Here is a 16,253-nt window from a genome sequence, read left to right on the forward strand (position 1 = left end):
CGAACCGATGAGAATTTCGATGAAACCCGTCGCCCGATGTGCTAACCTTGGGTGAAAACATCGCCGCATCATCCAGTGCTTCATTTGACAGCTTCGTTCGCAATGCTCAATCCTTTGAGTCGTAGCGTTGCAAATGCAGAGTGCGTCGTTTCGCTTGTTTAGACAACAATGGCGTCGTCGAACCAACTGGTCGTGAATTTGAATAACCTGGAGAAGATCGAAGGTTTTCTCAACGAAGGCAATCAGTACAAAGAAATCATCGAGAACAGCGAATCGTTCAACACTCGGCTATGCCTGGAGCGCCGCCTGCGGATGCCGTTTCTCGACCCGCAAACGGGCGTCGCCCAGAACCACTGTGCGCTGTTCATGCAAAGCCGCCACCGGATTCCGGGTTTGAAGGACGGTCAAGTGTACAGCTATCCGGCGGCCCGCTGGCGCAAATCGCGTCGCCAGTATCTGCTGCAAAAACCGCACCCACCGTTCCCAGCGTACACGCATAGACCGTTCGGGCATCTGCAGCCGGCCCCGCCACCTTCGATTCTGGCCGCAAGCGTTGGTGGCATTGGTGTTGGCGGTGCTGGTGGAGGTGGCGGCGGTCTTGGTGGTTCCGGAGGTGGCGGCAGTACGTATGACTCGGAGAACTCCAACCTCGACCAGTCCAGCGCGGCCGATGTGGCCGAGCTGAAGGACCACGATTCGGAGAAGCCCGGCAAGGACTGGTACTACGACGAGATGGAGATGCACGACATGGAGTCGTTCGAGGATCACGATCTGCCCGACTCGGACTGCGACTACGAGGAGAGCTTCAGCCAGCGGAAGAAGAAGAGCAAAAGTGGGCGCAGTGGCGGCGGTGGTGCGGGTGGCAACCGCAGCAAGTCTGGCTCGGCCCTGTCGGATCCCAACAATCGGCGCGGCGGCCGGGGCGGTGGCCGCGGCCGCGGACGCAAATCGCAAGGTATTGGGGGCGACTGTCCTAGCTTCAAGGATATGGTGGAAACACCGAAGAAGAACCGTGCTCAAAACCTACCCAACCTAACACCCCAATCGAACAGCTCATCCCCACTGACACTGCCCGGCGGAGGAGGAGGCGGATCCGATGAGCTTCAGATGCCGGAATTGGTACCGGAAGTGAAAAGCGAGCCCAATGAACCGATGGTGGACGGCTTGCCGCCGGTTGGTCCCCCGAAAATGGGTGTCCGGCCCGGAGTCGGGCTCAATCACGGCCCGCTGCCGGGAACGAACGCTCCATCGGCCGTTCCCGTTCCGATTGGCGGGCCGGGCGGATTGGGTGTGCCTGCGCCAGGTGGACATGTCGGGGTTCCGATTCCGGCCACGGTCGGTCCCGGCGTTGGTCCACCAGGACCACCTGTCACCGGTGGCGGCGGTTTGGTGGAGAAAAGCCGGGCCGTTCCTTCGCCATACTGCGACTTCTGCTTGGGGGACGCCCGCGAGAACAAGAAAACGCTCGAACCGGAAGAGCTGGTATCGTGCTCGGACTGTGGCCGATCCGGCCATCCTTCCTGCCTGCAGTTTACGGCCAACATGATCATCTCGGTGCGAAAGTACCGATGGCAGTGCATCGAGTGCAAGTACTGCACCATTTGCGGCACGTCGGACAACGACGATCAGTTGCTGTTTTGCGACGATTGCGATCGCGGCTACCATATGTACTGCCTGTCGCCTCCGCTCGTCTCGCCGCCCGAGGGCTCCTGGAGCTGCAAGCTGTGCAAGGCCGAGTTCCACAAACCGAAGTAAGGACGCACCGCGTGCGTGCGGTGGATTTTTTCTAGCATTTAACCCATTAAAGACGAGCCGGCCGCCTCCAGACGCAGCACGGGGCCAGCGGACCAGCGGTATTAAAACGAAGCGACAATTTTAGTATTAAGCGCAAAGCACCGACTACGGATTGTAAATCGCAATTGCTCACCGAAACTCTCTTACCTATTACTATTACTCTCTTCTGTCCTAGCGCACGGGCACAGAAACGGTCCGGCCACACTTCGCGCGGTCGCGCACTCTCTTAGCACTTTGTGTGCATATGTAGAACTTTTAGCGTTTAACTTTAGATCTGCTTGATTCTAGCGTTTCTACCTCTCATATTTCCACTATGGTTTAACATTTTAACGAATCCGTGCAACGTGGGCATTTCTGAATAAGGCTTTTATTTTCAATCTCGGTTAAGTTCAGTACTTAAGTTACACAGCTAGCGCCTATGGTAAGGAGCAGAAAGGACACGCAACACTGTTTTAGAGCTCGTATACCAACCCGACCCGGTCGGGTGCCCTCGTTCGAACGGAGCACTTGGGACAACCTCAGTGTTTCTCGCGGTCGAGATTCGTTGGCGAAAGATATTAAACTAAGTTTGACTGTAAGTTAACATTCATTCGAAGGATAGCTTCTTCGCTGCGGCATCGATGCACCACATGACACAGGCGTTTGGAGCTAGCGTGAAGAACGGATGCAGCTTAGAGCAGCATTATTATGAATCGTGAACAAGAAACCACTTTACCGTTGTGTATTGTATGCTTCCCTTCTACCTCTCCTATCTGTGCATCGGACATTTATATATATATGTTTTTAATGGTACTACAAATGCTACTTGCCAACTCAGTAAATAAAAATAAACCGTTTGTCACTGCAAAATCACGCCATCTCCGGTACAGCGCCATGCATCCGATAACTGTTACGCCCGCGTATGGCTTCGGCATAGCTCGTGGCGGCGAGTTGAAACTGGGCACCTTAACCGTTCCGTCGGTTTTGGGGCCCCCCACTTGTCCACCGATTGTTGCCGCCCGTTTTTATAATATCACAGATTTTAACTAACCATTTACCTGTTGGCCCAGGTAGCCTAGAGGGTCGTGGGGCAGTTTTTGTTCTTGGCAATGAACAAACGGTCCGGGTCCAGGCTCAGTTGCTCCAGTGCATTGTAGATCTTTTTCCTAATTTCGGTCGAATAGTCACGCTCGCGCCCCAGTAACCAGATTTGATCTGAAATTGTAGAGCGTCCGGTAAATTGTGGATAGGATTAGAACGCTGCGTGTGTTTCTTACCGGCATGGACCGCCACAAAGCTCGTGCACGACCACAGGATGGCGAAATTGTCGTAGTTCGTGTAAAGCACCTGGTACCGGCCAGAGCCCGGCAGTAGCCGCGCAATAGCCGTTGGAAGGCGCGACTGAAGCTGCAAAACGACATGGGGATTATTATTGATAAACGAGCCCAACCGCGAAAGGCAATATGGAACCAGTTATGTTGTCTCTACGCTCACGCGTTTGAACGTTTGACTGGCTCTGACCGCGCGCCACGCCACGCTTCACTTCCACCACACAGAAACCAGATTACTTAATAGCAGCTTGGGAAGCAGGGAAACCGAACACGATCGCCAAGATCACATGACGAGCCTAGCTAAGCTATAATGCCAACAACGGCCGCGTGCCTAACGCGGCCCATTAAACTAATGAAAGAAAATTTCCGTCTAGAAACGGCAAGGTCCGTTCACAAAAACCGAAAGCGTTCATTTTGGATGTCGATAAAACGAAGGAAGTTTGTAAGAATCGGCCCCGAAATGGGTCACCCTCGTTGGCCTCGTTGTGCCGATGTTTGGCATTAATTGTTGCATAGCGGGCGCTCTCTCGCCGGGGCCGAAAGGCCAACAGATTTTGATTAATTCAAGGCAAGGAGCAGGAACCCACAGTAGGCGGGCACTGTACCGTAAGTTCTTCTCTAATGATAATCGCTGCGCCAGCATGTACCGCGGTACCGTTAACCCCTCGGAATTGTTTATAATCCGTTTCGATCATTAGATTCCCCCGAGCGATTCGTTTGCTCGTTGCTGGAATGGGACGCTGATACGTACTTGAACGGCCATAATCGACGATGTTTCACTCTCCGGAATGGCTTCGCCGATGCTCACTGACGGGTTGCCCGTCCTGTGGAAGAGAAAAAACGGAAAAAACGGATCAAAACCCGATGCCGAACCAGTTTACCGACGGACGCGCTCAACCTACCATTGGTTGACGGATTTAATCGAAATTTCTAGCTGATTCCTGCCGGCCGCGTCCCGGAGCGTGGTGTTCTCGAAGGTCAGTGTGGTACACCCGGACGCCAGTTCGGGAAGATAAAACGACCGCTCCACTTCGTACCACTTGCCCAGAAACTGGAACGGAGATCGAACGGGCCCCATACATTAGAGTCGATCGGTTATTAGTGGGTCACACGTTTGGGCGATCTTTCGTTCGGCCAGCCGCTTTCCTTGCCCAAGTTCAGACCCTCGGCGCGCCAACGATTCTCCGTGGACGCGCGCTGGAAGAGCATTGTTACGCCAAGCCCCACCACGGCACGGCCACTTCGTGCAGTGGAAGCATAATCGATGCGATGCAACCACCAACGGGGCAACGGATTTTACGGATCATTACGTAAGTTTGGCACGTCAGTCGATTTGAAAGCGCACGGCCCTGGGCCGGTCGCGCAGGCGGAAGAGAGGCCCACCGCCTATTCGAAATGCAATTCCATGTGTGCCCTACTGCGCTCCTCAAGCCACCGGGAGTTGTCCACTTCACAGCCAACCCGCCCCACCACGAGCCGCTGTTTGCACGACCATTTATCACCTGTTTAATTTCATGGGTCAGCCGTACCGGTCCAGGGGAAACTCCCGGCGAGCGACAAGTGCGAGCGAAAGTGCGCGCGAAAAAATGGTTGGGAATCCGTCAGTGGCCGGCTCGATCGTTAGGCAACACCCAAACATGTTCACGGCGTTCGATATTGCCACCACTAAACCGGAGAGCACTTCTAGTGAATTCCGAACCACTTCCCCAGCGATTGCGGCATCAATTGCGCTGCATTCGATGAAGAAGAAAGGTCACCACCACCTGTGCTGGGCGAACTAGGTTAGAAAGCTCGAAAGGCCCACCAGCCACCTGGGCTGGGGCCGGCCAGACAATTGGCTCTTCCACCCCGTAACCCTGAACTATCGGCAGCGGGTCTTACGCTGCGCTGTGCTTGTTGCCTTTCAGCTTGGCTAGTTTTGCGGACTGCGCAAGGTGTTGGGGCGGGCGCGCCGTTGTTGTTTAGCCACGCAACCTTCCGCTGGGAAAGTTCTACGCCCACCCGAAGTTCTCTTACCTTTGTCATGTTAAACTTTGGCATTGACGGGTAATTGGGACACTTGCCAAAGCCCGACGCTAGCGCGGGGCTCAACCGCACCGTAAGCCACAGGGTGATGAAAACGGCCCACAGTAGCCGCAACTCCGCCAGCTGGTGAGGCATTCTTTTCGACACTTCGACAACGGCTTACACGAGCACCCGGTCGGTTGCGGAAGGTCCTGTCGAGCTGAAACAAACCGGCCTGGATGACGTCCTTCGCTGGCTTAGAGACCTTGATCCGGGTTCCCGGGGGGCGCTCAAAGTCTGCACTTTATTTTTAGCTGCCACCCGATGCGGTGCTGCCCTTTTCACTTATCACACTGCGCGGTCAACAGTTTCAGTGATCACGCTAATGTAAGCTAACGACGACGGCGGCGGCGCGTTGTTATGTAGCGCAGAATGCGGTCCGGAGCGGAGCAAATGGCTGGCTGGTTGGCAAAAAGTTGTCGTTCAAGGCGTTCCTTCCTTCACGCGGTGCCGTTGGAGCAGGTTTTGAGCAATTGTTTACGGCCAATTTCATGGGCGCACTGGTGGTGCTGGAGGTTGTTTCGGAATGACAAGTAGCGTGTCCCCGAGCAATCCGTGTCGGTGCTGGTGCCTGGTGCTGGTGGTTGTGACTCGATCAGTCCATCGATCGCACTGCAACCTGTTGCGCGATCGAGCAAGGTAGCGGAGGCCACAACAAACGGTGCAACACCACCACTGGAACTGCGACGAGTGCGCACATCCAATTCCGATTACGCTCCGAACGCAACTGGCGGCCGCTCGTGCAGGAAGCGCGACGATCCGCGATCGGCTCGATCGGTTTCCGTAGTAACGAAAACCCGAACCCGCAGCTGTATGTAGAAGGGGGAAAAGAAGAAATGCATCGCCAGCGGCCAACACGTACCATTCGATGATGTTGTTTTGGTTTGGCTTCGAGAGGCTGCCCGCGGTTCGTGCCCATTTCTCCGCGGGCTACCGGTTCACCTTCCCCGAGACTGTGCGGGTTAACAACACAGAGATCGATGATGATGGTCACGATGGGCACGATCATCACACGGTGATCAGTGCGCAACGAAGGGCGATCGAATTATGTTTGGATCGAATCGATGTGAGTCGCTGGAGTCAATAATGTTAGTGACAATAGAAATAATAACATTTTAGTAAAGTAACAGATGGATGGGTCATTTACAGTCAATCTAGCATTTAAACATTTATTGTGTGATCCGTTAGCTATCCGCCGATTTACGTTGGCGCTATCGTGGTCGTCGTGGTCTGGTAAGCACCGCACCAATCTGGGACAAATTTTGTAACATTTTCGTGTGTTATAACACACGTTTAATAATTCGACACTCGCGTCCAAAGGGCTGTAGGGATAAGCATTTGTAAAATCTATATATTAGGTTGGATAAAAAGAAATCGACGCTCTTCACGATAGATGCCTTTAGTGATCGATATCTCGTGAAGTATCGATTGTATAGTTTCATATTTAGGCTCGTTTTACACTTACACTACTTTTATTGTTTATTCATTCTTCAGTGTTTTTTTCAGAGGAGGCTCCCATATAAACGTAACAAAAAATGCAGCATAATTCGGGTTGTTTTGGAACAAATCGAACCAAATTCTGCATGTGGGAGTTTTTGCGAAGGGCGAATGTTCTGGCGAATGTTTCAAACCCCGCCCCTCAGGGTTCCCATAAAACATTTTGGTAAATTTCAGTAAAATTCGAAAAATGTTCAAACAATTTGAGACTAATTCAGCTGGCGCGAGTTTTGCCATGTATGCAACGGGAAGCCGGAAGGAAAACCAATCGGATACGTCACCGAGAATCCGGATGGTCTGAAAAGTAGGAGTAACGGGAAATGAGAAGGGAAGCAGATCGGATTCGAGTCATGAGCCATTTAAGGTAGTTTTGGGGTATTTTTATTTTTTTATTTTGTGGAAAAAGCTGACAAATAAGCCGAGGTTATGACACTAACTTGGTAGCGATGGGCGAACTACATAACTAAACCTAGTGCCAAGCGAATGAGAAGACTTGAACCTTAACTTCTTGACTGCAAAACTACAAAAGTGAAAAAGAACTGGCTGGAAAAGAATCCACGCAGAATGGAAGTGAAAGACATCAGAAGACGCTACCGTTTCCTACAGAGTCATTTATTATACATATACGTGTGTTTATTGTATGAAATGAGTTGTCCACTGTTGGTTATCTGTAACATTTTGCTAGGAAATGAGACAATAGCAAAATCGGTTTCCGTCGTACTTTTGTATAAAAAACGGTTCGCGCTAGAGATTACTGTGTGCACTTCCACCACTTCCGTTATTGCAGTTTTAAGCTAAGTAACGACGAAACGCCCGGCCATACGAAAAGTGGGTCACGCAATTTTTGAGCACTTGCGCGGATTACGACGAATCAACTGATCAACAAACTTATCGGTACATAAATATTGCCCTTTAATATCGTGTTCGCATTGTACTGTGTTCGTGTTCGGATGGTAGGTTTTGTTGTTTTATCAATGTTTTTTTTGTTTAAATTCTGGCGTCTAATAATGTATTTACCGGTAGGTGGTTGAGATTCCGCGATTCCCCCCCTTCAAAAACTTGCAAGTTGTAAAAGTGTTGGTCTGCCATTCGTTTTTGTACCACGCACCGTTGTAGATTCTCTTCCGTATGGCGTACTAATTGTAAAACGAACAAACATAACGACGAAACAAATAACAGTGTTCGGTTCCTACTAAACATTGTGTGAGAGTGAATTTGACGAGATTTTGAAGGACTTTATGAACTACATAAATATATATGATTCAAATGTCTGATTACATCGCTCGCTACACTATGTTTTCGCTATATATTTTCGGGGTTTATTTTAATGCAATGTAGCTATCCGTTTTGGCCATACCACGGGCTCCCTTCCACGAGCCGTTCCGCGTTCTGTGTAAAGAGAAGGTGTTGAAAAAACGCGGTGGGTTTTCCTTTCTTCACGCGCACACGCATCTCGCCAAAAAAAAGCACGTGTCACGGTGTTCGCGCAGGTTAGCCAGCCATACCGCACCGCTCGCCAGCATCGGTTCTGCTGTTGATACTTTTTCCCCCATTTGGACACATCGTTACGTTGAACATTCAGTTTGATTTCGTTTTCGCCTTGCGCGCCTTTATATAGTTTATACTTTAGATTGAACACACATCTTGTTTTTTTTTTTCTTTAATATATGTATATGTTGGTTTTGTAAATTGGCACCTCCTTGGAGATGCGCCTTGCATCGGTTCAAAACAATTTGTGGTTCAGTTCCACAGAGATTGCATTAAAACGGTTTAGGTTTTTAGATGTTGAGCAAAACAGTTTAGCTATTTACTGAAATCCCGATGGTTCGATTGATTGGAAGTAGAGAACAGTTAAAGTCAATTCCGTTTCATTAAATGAGCAAATGTTCACATCACGGCGTGGAGCAAAGAAAAGTGTTCCAACGAGTCCGGCGAGTCCTTCCACCGAGTGTGGACAACGTTGTCTGTTCCTGTTCCGGTTGTGTTGCACTACCACTAGTTCTTCTGCACTGGGTTTGGATTGGATTCGTTTGATTTATTTAGCTTACTCACTAACTTTTTTGCTAAATGATTTCTGTATGTACTTTATGCGTTTATCTTTCGCTAAGACTATTCGTCTACTTACGAATAGCTCCACTTATCGGCTGGCGCGTTATGAGTCGAAGAAATTGTATCATATTATCGGTTAAATGTGTGTGGTTTTTATTCTCTCGATTCGATGCTTGTTTATGCTTCGGTTTTCATCCACGAAATAGCTCAATGCGACGCCGGTTGGCGAAGATTGGTTGAATTATGATTGTTGTTTAAGAGCTGCTACTATATTTAATCATTTATGCTTTGGATGTTCAAAGGGAGCGGGCAGGTTGAAGGGCAACTTTTTAGCGTTGTCTCCGTTCTAGAAAATCGATGCTCAAAAGTAAACTCTATCTAGATGGTGCATGCTGTCCCATCAATGTGTGTCAATAAATAGCATTGCTCAGACATCCCTTTCGTCACCCTTTTTCACACATTTTTTTCGGTTTTGCTTGCCATCCTTCTTCAAATAACATCAACGTACAAAAACTAGAGCAAGCGGGAACGGAATAGGGCAACACGGTTCACGGTACGCCCTGTAGCAGTAGTACGGTAGAGGAATGATTGCTTAAAATGCTCACACACAACGTCCCGGTGGGGGCCGGAATTTACTGAGTGTTCACTAACTCTCGTTTGATAAATAAAAAAGCATTTGTGGGACACATCCGCTAGATCTTCTCACTTCGCTTAGATTACGTTAGCCAATCGGCATTCATTCGTTCGGCATCAATACCTTATCTACTGAGCTTCGCACTCCTCCCGTGGTTTGTGGCCCATAAAATAAGCCAGCTTCCGGCGTGTCGCACGCCAGCATCGTGTATGCATTTAGTTCATGGATTTATCAAAATTGCTTATTTAGATGCGCTCGGTGACGTAGACCTTGCAGTTGGCCGGCGAGTTCGAACGTCGCACGGCGAACGGAATGATGATGCCCAGGCCCGTCAGAATCACGCCGATCGAGTTCATGATGATCCCTTCCTCGATGGTTTCCTTGTAGTTTTCTCTGTAAACCGGGGTGTCAAAAGGGATACGTTGGTTTCGGCACACGACTGGCACACGGGCACGGGTGACTTACCCAAGCTCGAAGTGGGCCTTCTGGGTCAATCCGGTAACAGCGGTGGCGATGGCAAGCATAAACGTGACCACACCGAAGGCGGCATGGATGGGAACCATTGTGGAACGGAACTTGTAGGTTGCGTTCTCACAGCACAGCAGGATGAGGAAGCTGCAGGGAAAGGTGGCAAACAACGTTAAACTACATCCGGTCATATGGGGGCACCGGATCCTTGCGCCACACGCACCTGAAGAATCCCAAGACAAACTGGAGCGCAAACAGGCCCATCGTGATCATGCCAAGCCAGGAGTGGAGCGAGTAAAAGTTCGGAATCTGCTGCTGATTGTGCGAGTCCCAGACGGCCATGAAGCCGATCACTATGCACGGTATGGAGCAGGCGTGGAAGAAGGTGTGGCACAGCTTGACGATCAAGTGCGAGCAGCATCGGCAAATCCGGTACAGTATGATGGCTGCAAAGAGGAAGCGACGGCATTAGCGACGATTAGTGCCGTCACCCGGGGCCACGGTTACGTACAAAATCCGGACAGCGTGATGTAACCGCCGATCATCAGCACGGGATGGAGGTTGAACTGCAGCTTCGGGTCGTCCATGTTGAAGCCCTTGCGGTAGTAGATCGTCCAGAAGATGGTCAGCACCGAGGCGGCAATGAGCAGGATCGAGGAAACGACGACGACCAGGATGTACTCGAACCAGGCCCCGCAGTTCCAGACGCGATCATCATCATCGTCGTACCTCCTGTGCCAGTGAAACGCAAGAAGTTAGCAGCAGCAGCAGCAATTCATGATAACTAATTCAGTTGCACTTTGGGTCGCGATTAGTGCTGCAAATGAAATTATAATCTTCCGCGGGGAAGACCTTTGTTTCCCCGGGCCATGCGACCCTTTCGCCCGCCCGCATGGCGTGCGTCGCAACGAGAAGATCCTCTCGAATTGCAACTCCCTGGGGTCTGTTCCCGGGGAAGCAATGAAGAAATTGACATCCTGCTGCCGTCGTCGCCAGTGACTCAGGGTCCACCACCGTCAGCGCGGCGTGATCAAGCTCGACGTGTGTATGCGCTACGCCCGGAGGTCAATTTAGTTAATTGGCTTTAAAGTCCGGCTGCTCATTTAACGAGATCCAATACGCTAGAGCAAGTGGGTGGACAGAAACAGCGCGCCATCGTACGCTTGGAGGCCTCGGTACCCGACGTCAAACCGCCAGGCAAAGTCAAACATCATTACCATCGCTAACAAATTCAGAGCTGTTTCTCGACACACCGAACCGGGCCATAAATATATAGTCCGTCAGCGAAATCATTCATGTAAATGGTGTAAAGCGTGGCGCGCGCGTCCGTCATCAGCGCGAAACGCACAAATGATGAGCCAACCGTGGAGAGGCGCGACTTGTGGACGCGATAAAACTACACGATAATTAAAGCAATCAGACGCGAGGGTGTAGCCGTTTATCTCGCGGGACGTTTTGATCCCGCTTTTGGCCGGGGCAGGGGCGGATTCACTGGAACTCGCGTCTATTGTCTCGATGCGCATTGCGCACTCTTGCGCCTGTGAGACGCGCCTCAGAACAAACTCTGTGGCCGTTGCGGTATTTTTACGACATTTTGGCAGGTTTTGGGGCGGCAGCTGGTATCAAGCCAGCACACTTTCCCACCCGAAATTGTCTGTTAATTTACACTGACTGATCGTGGACGATGACGGACGACGTGGTCTTACTTATCTGCAGGCTACGCGTAATAGGCTGGGTTGTCGCTGAATGTTTTTTCATGTTTCTGAACCCAAACTTAGCGTTCTTAAATTGGTTACACAATATTTAATGATATGATGTACTACACAAAAGACCGTGAGTAATGTAAAAGGTGGTGCCATCAGTTTATCGTTGTTGCTTTAGGGGGCATTTTTGCGTCGATGAAACCATCCGAACCATCGCACAAGATCCATTTGAATTTCAAAACGAAATCGACCGGCCCAGCGACCCAGCGACGGCCCACCGACGGGAACACAGTTCTTTGGCCTGTGACGGCAACGAAATCCGACGAGGCTTACGTTGAGCCCATCCAGCGCGGCGGCAGGTTCCGTTGCGGTTACCCGAAGCGCCTCGAGGCGCACTAAGGGAGAGACGGCAGAGAAAAAAGGCCCAAGCCCACGGAACCCACCGTCCGTGGTTATGAGAGTGAAAGTCTGCCCGTCCCTTCCCGCCGTTCGTTCTGCCTTCCAAGACGCGGCGGCGGCGGCACACACGACGCGGTGCCATTCACGTCCATGCCGTATGCGCAATCCGGCCCGGCGCAGGGCTCGGGTGGAAAATCAAACTTGTTTACAAGAAGCTCCCCACCGGCACCTCCCCGCTTCTGAGACGCGGTGCATAAATGATGATAGAGCCGTGAAGATCATCGCCGCGCTGTGCCATTCAAAAACATGACGGCAGCGGCGGAATGTGGTGCCCAGGCGGCGGTGGCGGCGGCGGGATAAGGAAAGTGGATGAGGTCGTCGTGCACGCTTCGGGTGTATTTCCCTCCCGGCTTTCCCCGGCCACGGTCACACGGCCGGTGGCAGGTTTATTTTCACTTTCTACTCGTATCAAACTGACCGCGGTGCGGCGCGGCGCGCGATCGATCGGCACGCCGAACACCTGGCAGGAGATGCTGAAAATTGACCACCATTAAGACGCTCCGTTCGCCGGAATCGATCGCGGAAATCGCAGCGATGTGGCGGCGGTGGCCACTCCGCACTGCTCGAAAATAGCAACAAAAAGGGAACCGCGCCACATTCACCAGCTTTGGGGGGGTTTCGAAAACCAACCACCGTCTATCTGTTTTAGCCGTAAGTTCCTTTCGGCCAGGTACTTCGGTACTTCGTTTTTTATCTCCCAAGCGCCCTGCCATTTACGCAGGGCAATTACACGTGACCGCACGGCTGCATCTTCCCGGCCCGGCTCTACACTGTGACAATCTTACCCTCCGTTGGTGGTAGAGTTCCGAGGCATTTCACAGTCAGTCGGTGCGGTGCGCGGTGAATCTGCTGAGTAACAACCACACGCAAAACACACCGTCACTTTGTCGTCGTCGACGCGATCACCACCACGGTGCACGGTGCGATTCGTTCTTTAATTTCCGCACACAACAAATCAATCACCGCGGGGCAACAATTGGTGGCGGTCGGTACACGATATCACATCTATCGGCGAAGTTGCCGATTGGGACACTAACCGGCGCGTGATCGTGATGCGCAGCAAAGCAAACACTGGCGCGGAGCTCACTGGTGCAGCGTTACGAATGTGATCAGCATCTCTGGCTAACTGAATTCAATCTTCGCCTTCGCCGTTGGTGGAGAAACGGAGTCTCCGAACGCGCACACCACCAGCGCGTGAGCACACGATCTTCTCGCGATCGCTTTTCTTCGCACACACTCTCATCAGGCGAGCACTGCGCGATCCTACTACTCTCGCGCATACTACGCCACCACTACGAGACGCCAGCATGGGAGTTGGAGCCTCTCATTTTCCTGTTGGATCTACTCCACGAACTCGCTCCGCGCTTATATGCTGGTGCTGGGAGATGGTCAAGCTGATCATTAAACTCGCTAATGGTCACTCAATAGTGGGCTTCTGAAACTCTACCCCTATTTTTATTGTAACATTCCTTACGACTTATTAAATGTCGCATTGGATACAGTGTTCCCCCCCAAGGTTTGGTTGAACAGCATCCAAGGCGATTTACTCGAATGACCTTAACATCCGGCAGCAGAACGCGCCTTGTTTACCGCGTCATTATTTCGTAAACGCCTGCACAATTGATAAAAAAGAAGATTCCATTAGGCGCGCGCGAAGAAAGCGCGTAAAGACCGGGTCTCGTGATCGTGCCGGCCTGAGCGCAGTCTCTCGCTCGGTCACAGGATGTACTCGGTCAGGTTTCGGTCCAATTTATGACGATTGAAAGAGGAATCAATTGCTGGCGACTTACTGAACTGCCCCCGCCCGTCTGGAGGAGGCGTCTGGAGATAGTTTGGGACAGATTGGTCAAGCGTCATTCGGAGGCGAATAAACGGTTCAAATCGCTTCAATTCTAACCTACGCGAGGACTTACTTCTCGTCCGGTGGCGGTGGCATGTCGTGCTGACTCGGGCTTCTCGGTGGCGTCTTTTCGCTTTCCATCATCGCCAGTGGAGCCTCGCACGGTAGGGGGCTCACCGAGGATCCGTCCATTTTGAGCTTTATTTTGGCGGTTTAGTACGTACGCGCGTACAGTGGGGTCAGCAGTGGGATTAGAACGGGGCACGCAGAACAACACGATCACAGCGTAAAAAGTCCGAATTCCGGGGTTAGCACTACTGGAGCGCACACACACACCACACGGTTGGTTACGATGGCTGGCGCGAGCGCGAAAACTGGGTCCAAGTCCGGGAGATCACGCGTGTTGACTGCTGCAAGCAAGTAGAAGAAACAGAAACGGATTCAGATAAACGCGGTGTGTTAGTTTTTCGTAATCTCCTGCACTGTCCGCCGAGGCCGTGAGTGATGGCCGTTTGTTTGCGAACGGCTGAGTTTCTCTTATCGTCGGCATGAAAGACGAGCCTTTCGATTGGCCAACGGCGAATCTCCCAGCGTTGCAGGTGCGGTGCGAGAGCATAATTATAGTGCCGATAGGCCGAGAAAACTGTTCAGTGATCTGGGCTTTTAAAAGAAAATTTGAATCTCCCTGGGTCGGTAGTAAACTAACGCCCTTGGAAAACGGTGCCTTATTCGGTGCGTGCCGCGTGAGTGCTTTTCCCCCCGTGCGAGCTTATGAATATTAAATTAAATCCGTTTCGCTGGCTCCGTCTTATTGCGCGCCAATCAATAGGGCAGCTTCGCCCGGGAGCCTGCCAACTCCCTGGAGGAGTGGCATCCGGAAAACTATAACTTCTTTGTTTATCTCACGTATCCCGGGACCACAGGGAGCAGTAACATCTCGTCCTGGCCTGGCTCACAACAAATCCTGGGACGAGCTAGCGCCACAAATTGCACACTGCACCACACTTGTCTGAGAGCATTAGTTTGTTGATTCGGTAGAATAAAACGAAATCCTGCGAAATCACAACGCTACCTTCACAGCTTCCTAGTGTGCCAAACTGCTGCTGCTCGTTACCTTACTGAGGGCGGAAAAACTGTCCCCCCAAAAAATGGCAGAGATGATAAAAGTGCGAGCGCGAGCAGTCGGAAGGAGCACGAGCTCTCCGCCACGCACGCACACCACCACCACGTGGGCTCTCTCAGCACGCTCTCCAAAGTTCCTCCTTTGCGAAAAGAGAACGAGAGAGGACACAGGGGGCGTGAGAGAATCGGGAAAAGTTCCCGGAAGCTGGGGCCACACTTCGGGTGGATGCTGACCGTTTGCCTCCGTCGGGTGTTGGTTTATTTATTTTTTGTTCAAAATTATTTAACAACAGTTACTGGCTCGCGTCTCGGCGCAGAACGCAGCCGAAACGATATGCAAACGCAACACACGCTGAACGTGAACCTGCCACTTGCTGGTCAATGGGGGGGGGCTTCCGAAGCACTACAGAGAACAAGTGTTTTGAAAAACTATTTCCATTCGCTGGCTAACCCTGCACTCGGCACTCTTGTTTACGGTTTTGTAGACCTATAGTGTTCCCTCCGAGCTATTCCGCTTTGGAGTACGATGTGCGATGGAGTAGCACTGCGCAAGAGCCACGCAGCAACAGTGCGCCCCGTTGCTGCTACTTGCGGGCGCGTTGAGCCAAAGCAAAAAAAAAACGGGAACGAATTCAATTATGTACTGGCGGCGGCTGGCGGCAACTGTCGATGCGTAGAGACACGCGGACGCCACGATGCTGGGTGGAGGGAGATCCCGAAAACCTTTCCTGTTCGGGCGACGGGCAGTACTTGAGGGCATAAATATATGACGAGGAATACTTGGGTTTAATAATTCAACTACGTTCCCCTCAATAATTGAAGCATCGTTGTGTGCCCTGACGGGCGTCACTTTCTTCGAGGAGCTATCGGAGGGCCGTCCACCATACAGTTCCTTCATATTGGCTTTTCCTTCCGCACGCTGCTTTCAGTGTCCCATGAGCCCGAACAGTGCAAATCAGGTTGGGCCCAATTTGTTTTGAAATACGCATTTCTCACCGAGAATAAGCTACGCGCCAAAGTACGCGGCACAGCCTCTGGGGCATTGGGAGAGGAACCACAACGGCCAGTTCCCGAGGGAGTGCACCCTATGCACTCTGCTGGGCTGGGAATGCACCGGGCTTGTTCCTAAAACGGAAAGAATATCGGTCAATAGGAGAAATGGTTCGGAGAGAGCAAGAAAAGCTCGGGTGGCCTCGTATACGATTCATGGTTCAAATGTGTTGGTAGTTGCGAGAGCGCGGCCAAATGATCGGAGAGCAATCTGGAGGACTTCGCGTTAACGCCCTTTTCTAGCATGCATGCGTGAAGAGCCG

At 51.5% G+C, this 16,253-nt stretch overlaps 3 protein-coding genes across 5 annotated transcripts; 1 reads left to right on the forward strand and 2 right to left on the reverse strand.

The window, feature by feature from the left end:
• Nucleotides 1-162: 162 nt before the first annotated feature.
• On the forward strand, nt 163-2,581 carry LOC131206077 (zinc finger protein ubi-d4). Its single transcript, XM_058198467.1, has one exon. It carries the CDS (start codon nt 169-171, stop codon nt 1,753-1,755), a length of 1,587 nt encoding a protein of 528 aa, XP_058054450.1. The 5' UTR covers nt 163-168; the 3' UTR covers nt 1,756-2,581.
• LOC131206078 (apolipoprotein D) lies at nt 2,022-5,878 on the reverse strand. The gene is made up of 5 exons (XM_058198468.1): nt 5,121-5,878; nt 4,007-4,155; nt 3,856-3,928; nt 3,051-3,180; nt 2,022-2,988 (listed from the first exon to the last, which is right to left on the reverse strand). Exons 1-5 carry the CDS (start codon nt 5,262-5,264, stop codon nt 2,849-2,851), a joined length of 636 nt encoding a protein of 211 aa, XP_058054451.1. The 5' UTR covers nt 5,265-5,878; the 3' UTR covers nt 2,022-2,848.
• Nucleotides 5,879-7,065: 1,187 nt separating this feature from the next.
• LOC131205694 (plasma membrane ascorbate-dependent reductase CYBRD1) lies at nt 7,066-14,928 on the reverse strand. Of its 3 annotated transcripts, none has more exons than XM_058197905.1 (6): nt 14,891-14,928; nt 13,892-14,225; nt 10,328-10,548; nt 10,040-10,262; nt 9,814-9,963; nt 7,066-9,741 (listed from the first exon to the last, which is right to left on the reverse strand). In XM_058197905.1, exons 2-6 carry the CDS (start codon nt 14,008-14,010, stop codon nt 9,594-9,596), a joined length of 861 nt encoding a protein of 286 aa, XP_058053888.1. In that variant the 5' UTR covers nt 14,011-14,225; nt 14,891-14,928; the 3' UTR covers nt 7,066-9,593. The 3 variants fall into 3 exon arrangements, with proteins under 3 accessions (XP_058053888.1, XP_058053887.1, XP_058053890.1); XM_058197904.1 differs by having other exon boundaries at nt 13,892-14,228; nt 14,891-14,924; XM_058197907.1 differs by lacking the exons at nt 13,892-14,225; nt 14,891-14,928 and adding an exon at nt 12,764-13,061 and having other exon boundaries at nt 7,067-9,741.
• Nucleotides 14,929-16,253: the final 1,325 nt, after the last annotated feature.

Source organism: Anopheles bellator, chromosome 1 (assembly GCF_943735745.2).
Source record: "Anopheles bellator chromosome 1, idAnoBellAS_SP24_06.2, whole genome shotgun sequence".
NCBI lineage: Eukaryota > Metazoa > Arthropoda > Insecta > Diptera > Culicidae > Anopheles > Anopheles bellator.